The 20,574-nt window shown below is 40.4% G+C and overlaps 1 protein-coding gene across 1 annotated transcript in view; it reads right to left on the bottom strand.

The window, feature by feature from the left end:
* LOC311188583 (ubiquitin-conjugating enzyme E2 E2) overlaps positions 1 to 20,574 on the bottom strand; it is a gene marked incomplete at its 3' end in the record, with an annotated part of 213,741 nt that overhangs the window by 13,188 nt on the left and 179,979 nt on the right. The window contains exon 5 of the mRNA XM_084260037.1: positions 11,035 to 11,182. Within this exon, the coding sequence (XP_084116163.1) occupies positions 11,035 to 11,182 (148 nt within the window). The remainder of the gene's footprint in view (positions 1 to 11,034; positions 11,183 to 20,574) is intronic.

Below are 20,574 nucleotides of genomic sequence, written 5' to 3' on the forward strand. Positions count from 1 at the left end.
ACAAACTTTTAAAAACCCTGTATGTATATTTATCATACAGCTTTTACCAGCTCCTTTTAAAAAAACAATATATCAAAATGCCAGGTGTATTTTTTTTTTCCAGCCGTAATTCCATTTTGTGCTACGACTGAATTTTGTATGTACTAGAAGCTCCTTTTGATAAATAATAAAAATTAGGAACGGTTAATGGTAGTGACAGGACTCCTCTCTCATGAGTGCCAATTACGTCCCTTCATGTTTCTTTCTTGCACAGATGTACAAAGCCTCTTTACTGATTTGGAGTTTAGTCAATCTCTGATTTAATCAGATGCCATTTAGTAAACTGATGGTTGGGTATTATTATGTCTGAAGTTCAATTTTTCTCACCTCGTCTTAAATAAAAACAAAATAGGAGTAGAAGACATTGAAAAAGACAAGAAATCATTAGCAGCATGGTCAAACCTTTCTCATTTAAGGAATGGTTGAAATCTAAATTTATTTCTTCTGTAGAAAAAAAAAAAGACAAAACAAGATGTGAGAGGTGATTTTGCAAAGATCATAAAAAAACCCCAGTCTTGCTTATGGTAAGTAAAGAACACAAAAAAATGCCCCCCAACCCAACGTGTTCAGCCAATGTTAAAAGGAAGTTGATGTTTTAGTAAATAGTTAAACACATCCAAGAATATTAGAAGGTAATTTAAGAAAAAAAAAAATAAGAATTAGGAAACACACCACCTAAGTTGCCATTGCAAAGGCTATGACTGCTCATGCTTCAACACATAATCTGGTTGTTAGCTGCGGTTAGGAGGGAATTTCCTCTCCAGTATATTACTGTGTGAGTGAAGTGCTTTGAGGGAATTTTACACTTTACACTGAACCACTGAGCAATGAGCAGTTGCAGGCAAGGTACCTGACTGAACCGAGTAGTGCTGGTTTTCTGCTAGAGAATGACTATACTCCTCCTTCGAGTGGTTATTCTTTGTAGAGTTACAGATCCATCAGATAAAACAAGAATAGGGTAAGTGTATGTGGGACTGGTACCTGGAGCTGGAGCTAGTGACTGCTTTATGCCTTGGATACCACAAAATCCAGATTGCACATTACATGTATAAAAAGTAGTGTGTACCATTCACTTCCCAAATTTGATAACCCCCCTGATATTTTTACATAAATAACTCCAGATACTCTGAGGGTAAAAAAATTAAAATATTCAGACTCTACCCTTCTGAAAGCATAATGGGCATATAAAACTAAGTATTCCTAAATTATCTTACTTCCACAGTTGTGTTAATCTTTATAATGATGCCTTGTGAGCTTTCAATAGCCTAAATGTAAACACACGAAATGCCTTTATGCTCACAAACAACGCTCTTCTACCCATAAGGTGTTGTCAGCGTGCAACTGAAAAGAGCAAAGATTTAGGCCAACATAAATAGCAATCCCGATCCAAGCCTCCTCCCCCTGCACACATAATTAGGAGTTATTCCAAGACACATTTTCCTGGGAACTACTAAAGGGATGACAGTTCACAAATGTTTTTCCTGCTGTTACAATAATCCCCACAGTCATGGGTTCATGTTGAGGGGACTTAGCCAATTGATAAGAACAAAATCTTGTAACATTTTCATCAGCTCTTTATGGCAAAGCAAATTAATTCTCCTTCAATGCTTATCTATTCATAATTTTCATAATGTGCTGCTGTATTGCTTGCATTTACATATGTTTAATTTCATGTTTATAGATCACGTCAACAGCGTTTAGCACATATAGGTGTATGTGTCTGCAAATATTCAAAGACCAGATGTACAGAAAGTCTCTTCCTGGCAGTGCAGAGAGACTGCTACTGGGACTTCGGTTGCCTAAATCCCATGGGAATTACTGAAAACCTGCTGGCTGGCTGCCTGCATCCATAGGCGCCTAAATGCCTTGAGCATATTGGTACTGTGTGTCCGGCTTGTAATATGAGAAACTGTTAGGTGATCCAAACTATAGAACAGCAATTAGTATTGTATATGTAGTATAGATAGCACAGTACAGTATCTTTAAAGAGGAATGGAAAGAGAAACCACTGATAGACTATCGAGAATGTGTAAATATTGGCTCCACAATGTACGATACGATACGATCAGTCCAAATATGTACGAATTGCTTCAACCTGTATACAGCAGGTTCTGCAGAACAGGCAGGGCAACATACGTTATTTAAAGGTAATAGGTACTTTCTGGCAAAAAGAACTTTGTTGCAATCAATAGAATCGTTTTGCTCATGTGAATGAAGTTGAGGGTGATGGCTTTTTCCCCAGGCATTTCCACCTTTGACATTGTCTTTCTGTACTCACTGGAAGCAGAACAAAACCCATCAGTTTTAGGCTGCATCTTCCTTTTGTGCTCCCTTTAGACAACCTATTACGACAGCCTTTATGTAAAACACTCATCCGCTCTGCTCCCAGCCCAGCAGCACCAAGACAGAAGAGCAACCACACACTACATCTTGTATTTGCTAAGCAAAAGCCTCTGAAGTGAGCTCATTTTGTTTGGAGACAACCCAAGGCAGCGATTTAGAAAGGAACAGAAAGGTTATGCTGCAACTTCGAACAAACCAAAAAATGTTACTACAGGAATTGATTCCTCCTCGCTCTAACTTTTGGCCTACTGTTTCTTACTTCTTGTTGCCATGCTTGAGTGACACGGCACAGAGTATTTTCCTGCTCCAGATACAGAGAAAGCATTTTCCATTGTGCTGAAACAGACCAGAAACCTGCCCGTTTCCTGACAGAGCACAGTATACAAACTCTGAAGAAAAGGGAAAAAACAGCTCCAAGCTAAAGAATATAAATAATCTCAGACAACAGAGCAATTTCATTGTTTACACAACCCTCTGCTGCTTACAAAAAGGATATATGGCAAAAGGAGATTATTTTGTTGTATGTCTGATAGTACCGTGCTGTGATGTTGCACCTGGTAGCCTGCAGGTGCCAGGGAAGAATCCGAGTAGCTGGGTTTAGCCAGCCTCATAAAACGGGGCAAATTAAATACTTTTAGACTAATTTCTAAATATTTCACTAATTTTCCAGACTGTTCATCGTATTTGTCAAATTTACTCAAATACATTCTGGATTTTGATTTTTAGTTATGATTTTCCTGTGCTTTCTGGATGCTTCAACAAAAATGTTCTAAAAGGAAACAAAATTTCATCATAAACCAGTATGGAATATATTTGGGCACAGGAAAGTTCTTCATGATAAACTGAACAAAGCTGTTAAGCTGCTAAATGGGAATGAAAAAACTCAGATTGGATTCTGAAGCAATGTGTGCAGATTGTGGCTTTAAGAAAAAAATTACACGAATGAGGAAAATGAGAAGTGGCTCATCCCTTGAACTTGCTGTCATCCAGCGTTTCTAAATTCACTTCACAACTGGGGGTGAGGGGAGAAGAAGGAATCGTAATTGGGAAGTCTAAAAAAATTGCAGAAAGCACATCTGACGCGAACCGGCACTGACAGAAAGCAGCCTTTGCTATGGAGAAGCACCAGATGAGGAGAAACATCATACATGCTTCCTGTTAGATGGAGACATATAGAGGAACAGAGAGAAAAAAGACACATCCAGCCTGCTCGTGGTGAGGGGCACAGACCTGTTCTTCATTTCCTGGGGCTGGGTAGCTATTTTAAAGTTTGACCATGGAAGCCAAACAGCAGAGCTATGACCACAAGTCAGCCAAATCCTCACTTGGAGCCAAATGCTCCAGCATGGAACAGATTTTATTTTTACAGCCATGTTACATTTTCCTTTATTAAGCCGCCTCAGATTTATTTTTAACTGTTCTCTTTTTTTTTAAATTTTATTTCTGGACAGGCTAGTGCTTTTGGATCTCTGAGTAATTCTGAAAATAGATCTTTTTTATCGATACAGTAGACATCTAGTAGTGTATTAAAATGCATGCTGGCATGGCTGGAGCTTGTCGGCTGAACAAAAAAGAGCTACTGCCATGGAACCTTAAGTGGCAACATGTACTTGCTCTTCAAGTGGCCATGGCAATTTTGGATGTTATTGTCCCTGCACCAGAGATGATCAATCCAACGCAGACTCAGGAGTCTGGAGCATGTCAGTGGGCATCACGCACAAGGCTGATAGCCCATGGGAGATGGGTTTTCCTGAGAGGATTCTAGTGAACCTACTTCCCTTGGCCTGGAGTGTGTGGAAGATAACTCCATGGGTGGTGCAGGGGGCAGCAGCTCCTGGCAGGGTGGCAAAAGACTTTTTTTTGTTGGCCTGTCTATCTTTACCTGTCAAAAACTTGTAGAGATTAAGGAACCGCTACAACCAACCATTTGGATGAAGTTTAAATTTCCCAAACATTAACACAAATTCAAAATGTGAGGGTTCTGAAAGCGTTCTAAACACCAGATCTATCCATGTTGTGCTTGTGCCCATATGCTGGGGCCTCCTGCCAGGCATGTAGCCATGCACCCTGACCCCAGAGGTTCCAACCGCCAGCTTTGGGGAAGGCTGCTGAAGGCAAACCTGCTGAGGGATGGGGCAGTGGCATGGCAGCAGGATACTGGTTTCCCTCCAAAAATGTATACTGCTGGTTGAAAGGGAAACAGGCTGCAACATTGAGACAGCATGCTAATTCAGTTCTTTCCCTCACGTGTTGTCTGACTTAAATGTCCCTACCTACCCCTGTTTTGCAAAGGTCCAGGCAACAAACAGCAGCAATTCTGGCGGCTTTGTAGTAGTGCAAATATTATTCAGGTTATAAGGGCTTTTATGCTTATGTTGAAAAGTCACTCTCCAAAGTGCTGTTTCAGATCCCATTGTGGATCAAAGATATGCATTACATTACACTATTGAATCCTTTTCTACAAAGGATGACAGAACTGAGATTTTATACCCTCAGTAGTAAGAGTACAGATCCTTACAAACCTTTAGGAAAATAATGGGGGGGGGGGGGGAAGAATATTGTAATAACTTCATTCCACCTCTAAAGCAGGTAAAGGTGTTAATATTTGTTTGACAGAAAATTTAGGCAAACCTAAATCATGTCAAGCTGCATGGATATCTTGTTATTGCAATAGAAAACCAACAATAGTATGTTATCCAAAATTGCCAGTTATACCTACTCTGTGATAAAAACAATGAAATTTCTGGGGAAGATAAAGGCAAAATATAAGGATGACTCATGTAAAGAAAGCTTGAAAACATGTCTCATGCCCCTTATTGAGACAAGTAAAGATCCCCATAATCTTAGGATCTCGTTTGACTTCGCTTATCTATGCTTAGATAAATGGAAGTCATTAAAATGCACAGCCACGTTACTTAATGTGGATTAACAAAGTATGAAACCATCTAGTCAATTCTGATTCATGGCAGTACTTGCAAAACACCAGCACATACACTTCTAACCGAGGCACAGTATATTTGAAAACCACAATACACGTGTTTTTTTAACACAGGCAATCTACTTTTCAAACCTGCTGAGCAACTGCAACTTCTATAAAAATTGATGGGGCTCACATCAAAGTAATGTAGCAGTATCTGTCCAACTCATTTACTCTTATAAGTACATTTACTCCAAGGACATGTACACTTCAATCTCAAACTCCATTTATAGCAAACTTTAGCTGTAACACTGCACAGTCTCACGCTTTCTGGGGGGCTTAAAGGATGGTAAGAGTCAAGCAGCTAATTACACTGCTAACATAATATGCCACTGAAGTATCTGAAAACAGAGTTGGACTAGCTAACCTGGCCAGTGCTGATTCAGGTGAAGTGGTTACTGCCGTCAGGTGTTTGAGCATTTCCTTAAACCGAGGTTAATGTCCTTTTCTAGCAAAAGCTTTTCCTTTCTTTTGCTCTCTCCTCCTTTTTATTTTCCTTTTTTCCCTTTCCCTCTCCTTTTCCTTTACTTTTCCTTTTCCCTTTCTCCATCATTTCACTAAACCAGGTTAGAAAGGAGACAAACAGTGAAAATGACATTCGCAAAGTAAGAAATAACCTTTGACAGGGCTGCCAGTAAGATAGGGACATCCAACGGGGAGCAGTAAGTATTTCAACCCACATGATAGTGATGATGAGTGGGTTAGTCTGTCTGGCTGTGCGTCATGCCCTGGTGAACTCTACATGAGTCAGGCATGTTGAGGAAGGATGACTGCAGAGCAATGAAGGGGCAGGAGGGGACTGCAAGGATGAGCAGGGGAACTGAAAGCCTCTCTTATGGAAGAAAGCTAATAAACATAGGTCTGGCTAGTCTGCAGCAAATAAAGACCAGGAGGAAAGAATCATAGAATCATTTAGGTTGGAAAAGATCCTTAAGATCAAGTCCAACAATTAACCTAGCACTGCCAAGTCCACCACTAAGCCATGTCCCTAAGTGCCACGTATATATGTCTATTAAATACCTCCAGGGATGGTGATTCAACCACTTCCCTGGGCAGCCTGTTCCAATGACTGACAACCCTTTCAGTTGAAGAAGTTTTTCCTAACAATCTAAACCACCTCTGACACAACTTGAGACCGTTTCTCCTTATCCTGCCACTTGTTACTTGGGAGAAGAGACCAACATCCACCTGGCTACAACCTCCTGTCAGGTAGTTGTAGCCCCCTTTTCTCCAGGTTAAACAACCCCAGTTCCCTCAGCTGGTCTCATCAGACTTGTACTCTGGACCCTGTACCAGCTTTGTTGCCTTGCATGGACCCACTCCAGCACCTCAATGTCTGTCTTGCAGTGAGGGGCCCAAAACAGAACACAGTACTTGAGGTGCAGCCTCACCAGTGCCAAGTACAGGGGGAAGATCACCTCCACCATTGCTGATACAAGCCAGGATGCCATTGTAAGAGGATGGTTCTTTGTTAGTACATCAGGAATGAAAAACAGCAAGACTGTCAGTTAAGTTACAGGATAAGAGTTGCTTAAAAGCAAGCGGGTGTAAGTTCAGGCTGGAAATGCTCTAAACAGGGCCCCTCAGCAGTTTTTTGGATTACCACAGCCAGCCAAGTGCTCAGCCTAACCAGGGACATTTGCGGGAGATCAATGCCATGCTCTGCATCTCAGGCTGCCCTTCTTACCCTCTCACTCTCTGTCTGCACCACCATGCACAACCCCGTTTTAGGAGCTCACAGCTGGACATGGCCTGCCACCTGGGGAACAGGGGCAGGAGCAGTGCCAAAGCATTTTGTTGAGGAATGTCAATGGTAGACTAGAGGGATAAGATCCCCACTGGCCATGGAACTTGTACGTGGAAAAATTGGTAAGGCACCAGAGGCAGAGGATGACACCAGAAGTGAAGGGGCTGGTGTGAGGCAGACATAGCAGGTTCTGTTCCGATGTCCTAATCAAGGCTTAGCTGTGTGTTACCAAGCAGATGTGATTCAACGTTAGAGTGTTCAGACACTGGGGATAATCAGGCCAGCCAAGTTCAGATTTTGAATGTGTGAAAAAGGAGGCCACGTGAAGAAAAAGTTGCAGCACAGGCTCACCGGTGTTTCAATTTATTTTCTCTGAAGCATGCGCAAATGAGGATTTTCCCGGGGCTTGAGAACCTTTGGCAGCGCTGAGGTGGCAATGACCAACTGAGAACAGTATGCATTTCAACCCAGATCAGCATCACCCGCTCTCTAAATACAACAATAATGAATTTGTTTTCATACTTGAAGCTTGGTAAAAATACAAAAACCTCAGGGGCCATCCACACTTGAAAGCTCCTTTGGATGAAGGCAGTGTGGGAATTTACACTCCCTGGGCTCCACTTCAGTACTTGAAGTAGAGTTGACTTTTACTCCACATAAGACAGTTTTTCATGACTTGACTTAATACATTTTCAAAGAGTTGAGTGTCCACACATGGAGTTACTCTGAAATAACGAACTGCCCCCGTTGGCAAGCATTAGCAACTAGTGCTGGAAAGAAATATTTTCAGCACTGGAGCACAGAGCCTACAAGCACTTACTCGCATGCTGGCATTCATGCAGATGAATGTATCTATCAGGTTTTTTGGGGGTTGCTCATGCGAATGCCAAATTTATTTAGAGGACTGGGGACCTGCTTTGTAGAAAGAGATGCACACTGTGCCACGGAGTGCCACCTTAAAGAAGAATACGACTGCCTGGATTGAATGCTAGTGTATCCCGTCATCTCCCCCATCTCTCTGATACCGTTCCAGTTGGCTCTCCTGCACTCCTGGATAATTCACACATGTTCCCTCATACACAAACCCTACAGCACCCCTTCCCCCCACGAAAAGAAAAAGTCAGCCAGCTGTTACAAAATTCAGACATTTCATTAACACAGTTTACTGGCTGATACTGCCAAGCAAATAGAGACAATTAATAATAATCAGGACTGAAGGGGCTGAGACAGCTTATGAGTAGAGGATTGTATTAGTTGTTTAAAAAGGACAAACTCGCTCCTGCCTGGAGTGATAGGGAACAAAGAGCGGTGATGTATAACCGGGGAGGAAAGATACTCTCTCCGTGGCTTTTGTAGATTACTGTGTGAATGACAGGAGCGGCAGGAGCAAATACCTCTTTTCATTTGCTCAGCCTGCCGGAGAAGAATAGCAGCGCTTGCCAATGAAGCTGCAGCTGTGCTCCAGCTTCGTTTAATCACTATGTATGACTGAGGGTTAATTAGCTGCCATTCTTACTGCTATTTGTTGTTCTAATGAAGATTTGCATAAATGTAAGACTAGGGGGTAACTGATACTTGATTTTTTCCCTTCAGAGAGGCTGGGGGTGGAAAACTCGCCCATCCCAAGTGTTTATGTTTGCGGGAGATTCAGTGTTGCCTTTCCATTTGACCTGATCTGCTTCTGGCTGATGAATGGTGAACAAAGAGTTCAGAGTTGCTTATCAAATCGAGACCCCTGTTGGGTTTCTGCCTTTAGAAAGGGGCAGACTAGTTAGATAAAGAGAGGACCGAAGGATTAGAAAATTACTCCCAACTGACAGAGAGGAAAATACATATATGTATGTTTCTGGATATATATACACATAAATACGTGATATATCTCAGAGATATGTACCTCAGTGATATGTATATATCAGCGATGTATCTCTCTCTTTCATGTTCAATATGGATGGCATGGAACCAATAATTTGTTAATGATAAAATGTCATAAAAAATTAACAGGACAAGCAGTACAACCAGAACAGGCTGCAGCGTATTAAGCAACACACTGAAAAGTAAAAACTTGTAGGTTTTTGGCAAGCCTTCTGTTTTACATCACTAACACTTCAAGTTCACTTATTATAAAAAAAGTATCCAACATGAAACAGGCAATCTCAAAGGAAGGCAAAACCAACTCAGTAGTTCACATCTACCTGCCATCAGCTCCTTGGGGGGCGAATTCACAATACAAATTAAGAAATTGCATTCATTCCTCAAAAAAATCATAGGAAAACTTTAACATGAAGAAGTAAAAAAAAAAAAAAAAATCCCAAATTACTTAGTAGTTAAAGAGAACACTTGAAAATGAAACATCATAAAATCATTTCATTTCCTATGGTCATGAGAATGCTTATGTAACTGAAAGGAACTGAAGGGAAGAATAACCTCCTTGTTTTAATATGTTAACTTCTTGCATGGGGTAATATGGGTAACTGTTTCCAGTGTTCCTCTTACACACTTTGTCAGCTACAACTCCTTTTGGACAGCATCACTACAATCTGTGGGAAAGGAAAAACTTGAGAGGGCAGAGTTGGTAAATTTCTATGTTTCAAACCAAGACTGGAAAGTGGCCAGCTTTCAAGTTGACAGTGTCCCTCCAAAGAGAGGTGACAACAAATGAACACACGCTTCTTGCCAGCTTCTCAGCCCCAACTCAGCTTCTCAGTGTCTCCAGCTCTGTACCTGGTCTCTAAGACAAAAGAGCAAGTATTCATTTGCTTTTCTTTACACTTCTGTCACCCATCTGCCTGGCGTCCCACAGGCACCTCTGTACAGTTTGGGGTAGGAATGAGCAGAAGTCAATTTTTCAGAGATGTAAGCAGAGAGCATCCAACACACGTGAAATAGGCATGCCCAAAATTGTAATACAGGGCTCCTTTACTCCACATTTGAGCTGGAAGGAACACCATGGGTTTCAATGTTATATACAGTAACAAACCCACATGAAAATAAACCCACTTGATTGAATTTTTGCCCAATTTTCTCCTCCTTTTGAGCTTGGAAATAATTCAGTCTTCCGTTACAGTTTTGACTCAGCCCTTGATTACACAAGAATGTCACATTCTGCCCTTTGCTATTGAATTTTTAGTTCTCTGATTGGGAAGAAAAGTTTAAAAGCAGGAAACCTAAAGGCTTAAAAACTAGGTGGCAAATTAAAAGGAAATATTGATGTGTACAACAAAAAACTAAACCAGCAACAACCCTCACAGCATGTAAACAGATCGCTTATTTTTCCTTTAATGATTCTTTAATAATTTCTATACGCTATGATTTTCCAAGGCTACAGTCAGAATTATTCATTGCTAAATAGGGTAAGAGAAAGTGAAAATCGCAGTCCTAGTGGTCAATGGCAGAAAACAAATCTGAAAGAGCTGAGGAAAGAGGTTAAGTGCTATGCTAGTTAGTAAGAATGACAGCTTGCTTTGAATACTCATACTGGCTGTCCAGGATATTGAATAAACCTCATTTAAATTAATTTTCATTATTTGTAAAGACTGTGTTAGACATCTGTCATTGTCAGTACTATTAATATTCCTTTCAGAGAGCACATTATCAGCATATTTAAATGAAAGCTTTCCTTTTCAATATTTATTAACTCATTAATATTTCTTAGCACTAATATCCTGGTTGTAATATCCAAATTAGTGCCTACTTCAAGGTATTTTATACACTTTTTGAACTAAAAGATTTTTTTTTATTCTCAAGTACTAGAAATGCACTTGTGCTTCCTTTCTCTACTGTGTCTTTAACTTAAATGAAAGGCATTTAAAATTTACACTTTTGTCTTTCCTTTAGTAGGCAGCAGTAAAACAGCTCACTGACCATGTCACAGTAGCTAACCGAATATGAACTGTGAATGAACGTGAATGTGAATGTTAATTCATCTTACCTGGGTTGCAGTCTGTGAGGAGGGAGCAGATGGAGAGGAGAACTTTAGAAATGGTTAATGCTGGACTCCAGTTGTCTTTTAAAATGTCCAGGCAGATGACGCCTTGGCTGTTAATGTTACAGTGGTAGATTCTTGTCCGAAAAGTTACCTAGAAAAGACAGCGAATCTAAATACAACGGTGCTCAAACCATATACTTACATTATTACTAAGCAATTAGAAAATTTTATGAGCAAATATTCTGGTTTCCAGGTTGAAATAACAGTACTCTGCTACTGTCAGTTAAAGATTGTGCAAGAGAGTGACACACATAAGAAAATAAAGAAGATGAAGTCTGCCTCTTCCACCTGTGGCCAGCAGTGGAACTGGTCTGTGCAAAGTGAAAATGGGACATGTTTCCTGAGCTTTCTCTTGCCTTGGTCCCACTGGTGTCATTATTTTTGTATGGGGCCAAAATAAAGCTATTCCAGTCCTCGGTCTGGACAACGTACATAACACAGGCCAACACTTGCTTCATGCTTTGAAGGGAGGCAGAAGACAGATCCTTTTGCTGTCTTCATCTGTTCACCATTTGGCCCAATAGAATAAGCTGGGGAAAAAAAAAGTGGAGGCACCACATCAGTGACTGCTGGAAAAGGTGAAGTGAAATAGCTTTGAAAAAAGCTGCTCAAATAAAATACTTTTATTTCCAAATTTTAAGTTACAGCTAGATTGGTAGAACTGTTTACAAATACCTTTCGGGTTTTTTTTTTTGTAGTTGATTTTGAGGATTTCTGTATCTATTTTATATTGTCTCCCAGATGATCCTGTATGTAACAAAGTGAGATCACTTCTTTTAGCCTATAATGATGTGCCTCGGCTTCAATTTGAAAATATAGGCCTTGTATTTTAAAAAAAAAAGTTTGATTGTGAAAGTACTCTTTGTAGTTCAGAATGAATACTGGGGCTACTGGGTAAGGAGGGAACAACAAAAAAACCCCTACCCCTTGGGGTCTCCATCAAGGACTAATTTCTCCGTTAGATCTACCCAAATGACAAGCCAAACGCTGTGGTTTTAATGACTCGTTCATAACGTTCAAAATGTACAATGTTGGTGGCCCAGATCACCAGCAATAACTGGGCCAGCAGAGGGGCTGATGAGGTAGGAGACGAGCAGGCAAAGCATACCCCAAGTTAGGCCAGCCATGCTTTTCAGCAGAACTGGGCAACACTAATAACTGGCCACGCTTAGGCACCTGCCCCTGCTCCACGCAGGGATAAACCTGCTTTGGGCGAGTAGTGGCAACTGGTGACAGGCATGCTCTGATGTTATTCAATATCAGAAATCACAGTGATTCAAGTGGGACTGAGATCAGCTCACTTATCAGTATGCAGGAGAGAGGATATGAGTGAAATAACACGGTACCTTGTTTACTTCTATTAAAAAAAAAAAAAAAGTAGTTCCCATCAGAACAAATCAAGCAGCTTTGACTAAATGGTGGAAAGAAAAGGGAGCAGATTTCTGGTATTGAAATAGTATATTCAAGAAAAAATACTTTTTCTTGTAAGTCCTTTTCCACATAAATCTGGGAAAGCATTTTTGGGCCTGGTGTCATTCACCAGTGAGTTCTGTAACAAAGATCTCAACACAGCAAGTCCATCAGTTTTTAAACACATCTATGTCTAAAGATTTTGCCAATTAATGTGATAATTTTTTAGCCTGACACTTCATACCCTATATATTTGTAGGTTCTTTCCTTTTTCCCCCCTACAGTGGTGTTTTTGCTTATTATTTTCTAGCCTACATGCTTCACTTCCAGGACTTTTACGATAATTTAAAATATTTCTGGCCCAATGTATTTGATTCATCCAAACACTATAGCCAGATGATCTTTTTTTTTTTTTTCCCCTCCTTAGGGGTCCAAGCACATTCAGTATTTAGGGGAAGTATTCTGCAAGATCAAGACAATTGTATGTCATGATAAAATGAAATGTTTGTCTAGAAAGGGAAGCTATTTTGAACAAAAAAGGTTACAGATACACAGAAGTGGCAAACCACTTTACACAAACTGCGTGTCAAAAGTGTCCACAAAGGGGGCTGGTGTGGAGGTGCATCCTGTGAATTGTAGGTCAGTGTTCATTAAGTCCCCGGCTAGATTAACTCCAAGCACTCCTGAGATATAAGCAACTCAGGAGATGCTTCCTAGCAGGTTGGCCCATGACTAGGGCAAATGCTTTAGCACCCGCTTAGTTGTGAGTATTGCATACTTACTTCTCGGATCATTGTTGGAATTTGTTTGGTTGTTTTCGCTTAATTTGCTGAATTATTTTTTCCTGTGCTTCCATGCTGAAAAATTTGGGGACTTTATTCAGTGATACCTGAATACACCGAGTAATGTTACATGTTGTTGAGCATGGGAGAAACACGCTGAATCCACTGCATAGATTAAATCATACCCTCTAAATCTCTATAGATGGGTCAGCCTGAGCTTCTGACCTGCTTAAGAGAAGGTGATGAATATGAGCCTGTATTTTATCGAGTGACTGTTTTGCTGACAGCTGAGGGGACACACACATTCCCACACGATCCCTGGACTCACCTGCTTTTGAATCACTGAAACAGGGACACCGGGAATTTGGCAGGATTCAGAGAGCCACTGGGATGAATGGAAGTAGCTCATGTCTTTCACAAACTGTTCAACACTCCAGTGCCATTTTAGGCTATCTGGGTGATAATTGCACATGGGACAACGCCCATCTGTAGTTGGAAGGCTACTTTTAGCAAATACTTAGACCTGAAATGCAGCATTTTTTCACTATGAGCACATCTTAAACCCACTGAGGGATCACCCACTCACAAGACAAGGCTTGCTGTTTATCATTGACAAATATGTCACCGAGGTGCCAAACATGTCAGTGCACTTTCAAACACCCGCCCAAGTACACTGAGACATTTTAATGAGGAAAAAAAATCAAAGCTATCAGAATTTCAGAAGTAGCTATATTAATGACAGCCTTAACATGCTGGGAACTGTGGCCTGATGGCGGCAGGTGATGGTGTTCTTACCCCCAAGCAGCATACAGTACACTGGGATGACATGTTAGCTATTGCCTCAAATTGCAGCTAATGTGGGAAACACTGACACACAACTTTCTGGATATGGTGTTTACCATACTCACATTTTTAAGTTATGCAGGGTCATTCTTATTATATGTGTAGAGAGAAACCAAGTGATAATACCATTTCAGGGGAACTACATTTTCTTTATGATGGTTGTATTTTTACCTTTGATGCCTCTTAAATGGTCCCCATAAACGATGTGCTCTAATTCTCTTTATCCCCTAATGAAAACACCTAAAGAGTTCCATACAGGGGCTCAAGGGAGTGTGTGGGTGTATAGGAGAAGTTATCCTCAGACAATTGAATGGTAGAGGAGTAATTCATCTTTTTTTGTTGTTTTGTTTTGAACAGTAAGTGTCCTCTATGGATTTACTCTCTTTTCTTCTGCAGCTTTAAGAGGGTAACTCATTTTTGTTGAATAAAAGCCCGGGTCAGAAAAACGTGAATTACAGGAAATAGAGAAAAACGGGACTCCATTGTAAAAGTACCATAAACAAGCTTTTGAAAGGTAATGATAAGGAATTTATATGCAATCAGTTTTGAAAGTAAACAATAATAAACTCCTCTGTTTATCTACTGCTGAATCCCAAACCCTTCTGAATACTGTAAAACAGAGTTAAACAAATAAGAAAGCCCTTTATATAGTCTGTAAGAAAAAAATGAGGTTATCTATTCAAATAGGGGAAAAAAAAGCCAATTAGACAAGAAGTATCTGTAAAGCTATGGTTCGCTCTTCATTGAATAAATTTTAGAACCAAAAAAACCTGTTTATAAAACCTGGGAAGAGTGAATTAAGACAGATTCCAGTTGAGTGACTGGAAGCAACCGGTTGTAGGCAAGATAAATCACTCCTGGACTCCAGAGTGATTTTGAACACCAGTTTCCCAGCATGATTTAGCCCTAAAATCACTCACTCTTATACACCTGATGTTCCGATGTTAGGTCTAAACTCAGGCAGCTGCTGTGGCATTGGCATGTGTGTGACTCACTTAACCTTTACTGTGAGATTCAGGGACAGGCATGTAAAAACAACGTAGCTCTGAAAGTGTTGGTCCCAGAAACACATCTCATGCCCTTTCAGGGATCACTGAATTCAGTCATAATTGTCTTCGAAAATGTATCAGGAGGAAGAAATGATTCTCCAGTTTTGCATATTAGTACACAAGGGGTTACAGCGGGTTCTCATGAATTGCTTTCTTCAGCCTGTTTGGGTTCAAATCCTCACCTCCTGTTCCTCATTCCTCCCGCTGAAGCCTGCTGACTGCAGCAAGAGATGAAAGATTCCCAGAGTCAACAGGAGAATAAACAAAAACAACCCCATTTTGCTCGGCCAACACTGGAAGCCAGGCTGAGATCCCAGGGCTCTCATTCCCGCAGTTTTGCCAAATTCCTCTCACGCTGTTTCATTTCTTGCAAGGGTGCAATCCTGCAGTCCTGCCTGAGATGAAACTTCTGTCTTCCTCAAATATTCCCCTGGAGTTCTGTTTTAATAAAACTGCGGTGGCACTACCTGAAGTGGAAGAAGTTGTACTGCATACAGAAAAGGTTATATATATATTAAAAAATATTATGCCCTTTATGATGATGTTCATGGAGCTCAGGAGGGAGTAAGTAGTTCCCATCTCAGTTTGTCAGACTTTATGAGCAATAGATTTGTCTGCTTGAATAGCGAGAATAATAAAAACAAGATCAGGCCTACACTCCTTAGTCATATTGGAAAAATACTCTAAACCAGCCTAAATTAAAAATATCTATAGCTCTGAGCGATACAGTGTTCATGCAATAACCTTGATATTAATTAGCATCCTTAAATTTCTTACAGAGTGCACTTCATTTTATCTATGCCTAGCACCAAGACTGCCCTTCCAAGACAAGATGATCCATCTCTGGTTTGTAACTACAGATACGTAGTGTGCATGTGAACATTTTTGGAGCAATTCAATGGATTATCACATAAAGGGCATAATAAACGACTGACCGCATGATGCTCACTGTTAAAGAGCACAGTTTAAATATATGCCAAGAAATGGACTTCAGTCAGTTCTTAAAAACCTTGCTAAAGTTTGTTAAAGAATAACTATGGTTTATTTTATCAAAGGAAAATATGTCATCTTCATTACCAGGAAATAATACATTCTAATTACTTTTGCCTGACCTACAGAAAAGTCTGATACACAAACTACTCTGGGTTGCTGTGGCAAAATGTGCCATCTGAGACATGACTAGCCAAAAGTGGTAACAATTTGGAAGGGATATAATAGCATTCACATGAGTTAACCTTTAATATTACTGACAATGAAACAGTATGCAGTATGAGCAATTATTAATGATATTTATGGCAGTTATGAAGCTAACTGTTCAGACTGTCTCACTAAACAGGCAGGGAAAAAAGATTGAATAAGCACAGCAATGCTGAATGTCTACATTACATACACATGCTCATTTTGTGCACAGATTTAATAGCAGAAAAAGAGACTTGGATAATCTTTGATGTACCCGAGTGAGCAAATAAAAAAATTACCTTAAACTGTACAAAGTCTTCAGAAAATAAAAGGATGGGCAGGAGAGAATGGGAAATGCATCATTGTCAGGGTTAGAGACATTCAGAATAGAAACAATATTGTAAGATGCAAAGCATCAAAAGCTTTCTCTGACAAAATCAACATGAGTTTTTATAAAACGTTTTTCATTTAATCAGCATAATCTTTTGTACAATTAGCAATTCCATATGGAAAGTCAGCAATGCAGTCCTTTTATGGAGAACACCGTTTTCCAAGATTTACTGGTTGTATAACTTGTACAAAATAAATCCTCCTTTTCAAAGTCTAAAGCACGAGGCCAGCCTGTGTCATCCTACACGCATGCGCCTCTGAGTTGGCCAAAGTGCTCCATCATGTTTAACACAATACAACCCTCCTAAATGCGAGCAAATGTAGGGAATATAGATATTGCCTATAAGGAGGGGAATATGTAGAGGCCCTTTGAGGAGCTTTCTGTACTGGGTATTTATAGGAAACAGAAAGAAATGATGAACCACATAAAGTTTGGAGAGGGAAAACTGGAAGGTTTTAGTGGGATAGGGACATTTTAATCATGATTAAATAAATCAATACAAGCTACTCATATAAATTAGTATTGTAAAAAAAAACAGTGAAAAGAAGGCTATTCATTTGAAGAAATGGCGATTAAATTTGGTCATTACTAGAAGAACTATCACATAACAGAATTAAAAGGAAATCTCAGAGATTTACAAGGTATTGGTCCTATCAAAGTGACTTCAGCATTTGTTTCCAATAACATGCAGCTATCAATCCTTTCCTCAGCCTGACATACTTCTACTTCCATCTCTGCCCTCTCCTTTGTACCTCTGAGATTCTGTCATTTTGAGGGACATTAAAGTTTCTTAAGGATCCGCCTGTGCTTGACCTGTCCCAAGCAGCGTACCTCTGCACGCTGCCGTATGGGTTCAGGGTCACCTGGAGATATGGGACCTATGGAACAACCAGACTTTCACTGCAGGTGGTGCAGGTGTGGAAACTGCACGCTGCAGCTTGCATGCCTGTGAGAAGAGCAGGACTTGGGCTGATAGTGCTCGCTCTCACAACAGTCTGCTGGTGGTAGGTTGTCCATTTCTTCTCCTCAAAGACTCCCGTGCATCTGATTTCTGCCTGCAGCCACCCAAAGTATTTGCTCGCTGGGAAAGCCTGACAACTCCATTTACCGTCATGGATGAAGGATCCACAGGCTGCTCTCAGCAAGAAGATGTAAATAGCAAAGCTGGGAGAAGAAAAAGGGAGCATGAAGGCACAGCAAAGGGGATGGGGGACGCAGAGGTGTGGGAATACACCATGTGAGGGACCACCAAATGACCAGGAGGATGGGGAGGGCAGGAGGCAGCGAGCAAAAGCTGTGAGCAGCACAGCATGGTGCTGAGACCTAATGGGTTGTGACAGAGGCTATGAGAGAAATATGATGAGGCAAATGAATGTGAAGGATAACAGTGACAGGAGACTGTCTGAAGACACATCTAAAGGCTGGTCATACGATGGCAATATCGGGGAGGCAAGAGAAGGCAGATTGTAGTCCTGCCTGCACCAGGGTTGCAGAGGCGGTAAATAGCGATGATCAAATAGGCTGTACTTAAAGTTATTCCAAGCTTGAGAGCTTGAGATGTAAATTGTGTGAATAGTGATATATGCAAGTTAAAGTGTGGGTCTGCCTTGTAAGCTTCATTTTAACAACTGGCTAAAACTATTTAGGAATGCTTATTTTTTCTCATCTACTCTTGTAAGTACTACACTATGTAAGTACTGGAATGCTTATTTTTTCTCATCTACACTATATAAGCACTGTAAGCACATATAAATAAGTATGAAAAAGTAGAGTAGAAGCCAGCAACAGAAAGAACTGTCCCTTGTACACGAGGCTGAACTTAGGAAACGGGTAGAAAGTTTCTACTGCAGCAGAAGGATTCCACGTAATGATTTTCAACACATAGAGATTAGTGCTATAGGACACTTACACAGAAAAAAATGGAAGAGATGTTTAATATTGCCATTAAGACCAGATTCTATAGACAAAGGAAAAAGACCCTCCTTGCAGTCCAACAGTTGATTTAAAACAGCTAAGCTTTCAAATGCTGAGAACAATTTTTCAGTCAGTCGATAGATGTAGGAGATTTACAAGGAGGAAATGGAGTTTTCTGTTATTTTAATTTTGATTTAGAGGTGATTTAGCATATTGCAGCTTTCAAGTCCTGTGAACCATTTTTCAGTCAGCTGAGATTAAAGTCCCTAGCAAGATTAATTGTAGAGTTGGGATTAAGAGATTTTATAAATCACTCAAGTTCAAAAATAAAGCTAGCAGAGTACTAGGATAATGATAGATGTATCCATATTGTATCACTACAGCTAAATTGAATTGACACTGTAATAGACTGAACACAGTCAAATATGAGAGTAGAAGTTATTAATAAAGATTATTCTTGATGAAAATGCAGACACCACTGCAGTGACAATTCCTGGGAGGGGGAGTTCTCCTGAAGAGAATTAATTTTTCTACAAACACCTGTATGAAAGACCACGCTGTGCCTTCCTGATTTGTCAGAGCTTCCTGTTCCAGAGGGACAGTATGCACGACAATGAAATTATCACCCTTCCTTCCATAAGTATAGTGTACATAACGATGCAGTGTTAATTTGTTGCGATGACTAAACTTTAAAGGATCTCAGATCAGAAGTTTGCATACTTGGGGAACTCACCAATCTCTTATGTGGACTGAGGACAGCAATTGAGCTCAATATTTTTTTGTGAGATCAGGCTAACTACAAAATGTTATAACCTCTGTTCATATACACATATGTATGCATATATAAAGTACAGATACCGCCCCCCCCCCAAAGAGACATCTACCTATGCCTAGCTATATATCCCCATTCAATTCCCAAAGAAAGAGACAGAGAAAGAGAGAGCCTTTGCCTTTGTTAAAGCCAAGGGGTGAACTGTCTGAATCCATTAAGGATGAAAGGAAAGATAGTTAGCAGGAAAAAAAATATCTCAAAGGTATTTCTAAAAAAGGTTGAGGGGTCATTAAGGCATGGTGAAATGTAAGGTTATTTCCTTGGCAGGCCATCTAAGTATTTTTATTCATTTCTTTAAGTGGCTGCTCTGAACAAGGCACAGCTTTCTCCGTTCTTCAGTCCACTGCACTACAAGGGATATGCTGTAATTTTTGGGCTGAAGTGAAACCTCCCCTTGTGACCAAGGCTGAAGCCTCAGCATCTGGCCTTTAGCAGAAGGTGGGATCACGTTGTCATCTACATCTATGCCTCACTTTGTCTGTTTCATACCTTCCTCCTGCCTGACATCTCATAAAACCAATGTGACACTTAGGATGCAGTGATTCTGCAGTCTGCCTGCTTTCTTGCTGACTCAGCCAACTGGGTGCTCAGCTCATTTCCGCAGTGCTACACAAGCTTCCTCACAGTGGAGGTGAGTAGATATTTTTAATTGATTAGAGCCTCCCAGAAAGCCAAAGCTAATTTTTCAGTTCTCAGATGAGCTGTTCTAAAAATCCTGTTCTCTGGTTGTAGAGGTAAATCGGTGTTAGGCTGGGATGGTCCTCCATCACTCCTATTCAGGATGTATCAGTCAGATAAACATTTTGGGGAAGGACAACTCTGTCCACATGAGCATGCTGCAGTTGTGAGTGAAGCCAAATGCCACTGATTTAAAAGGAAAGCAGGGCTGAAAGGGTCAGTGACCTCTGGCTCGGGAAGTCTGGAGTCCAGTTTCAAGGCATGAGACAAAGCTGGAAGACTGAAAGAGATTGACTTCAAAGGGGAGAAAAAGTAATATTGTGAGAGCAAATTATACTCTGACTTACCACACGGCATCGTATGTTTTGGTGAAGAATAACGTAATTTGCTACTATTCTTATAGCT

This window comes from Gallinula chloropus (assembly GCF_964237585.1).
Source record: "Gallinula chloropus genome assembly, chromosome: 2".
Lineage (NCBI taxonomy): Eukaryota > Metazoa > Chordata > Aves > Gruiformes > Rallidae > Gallinula > Gallinula chloropus.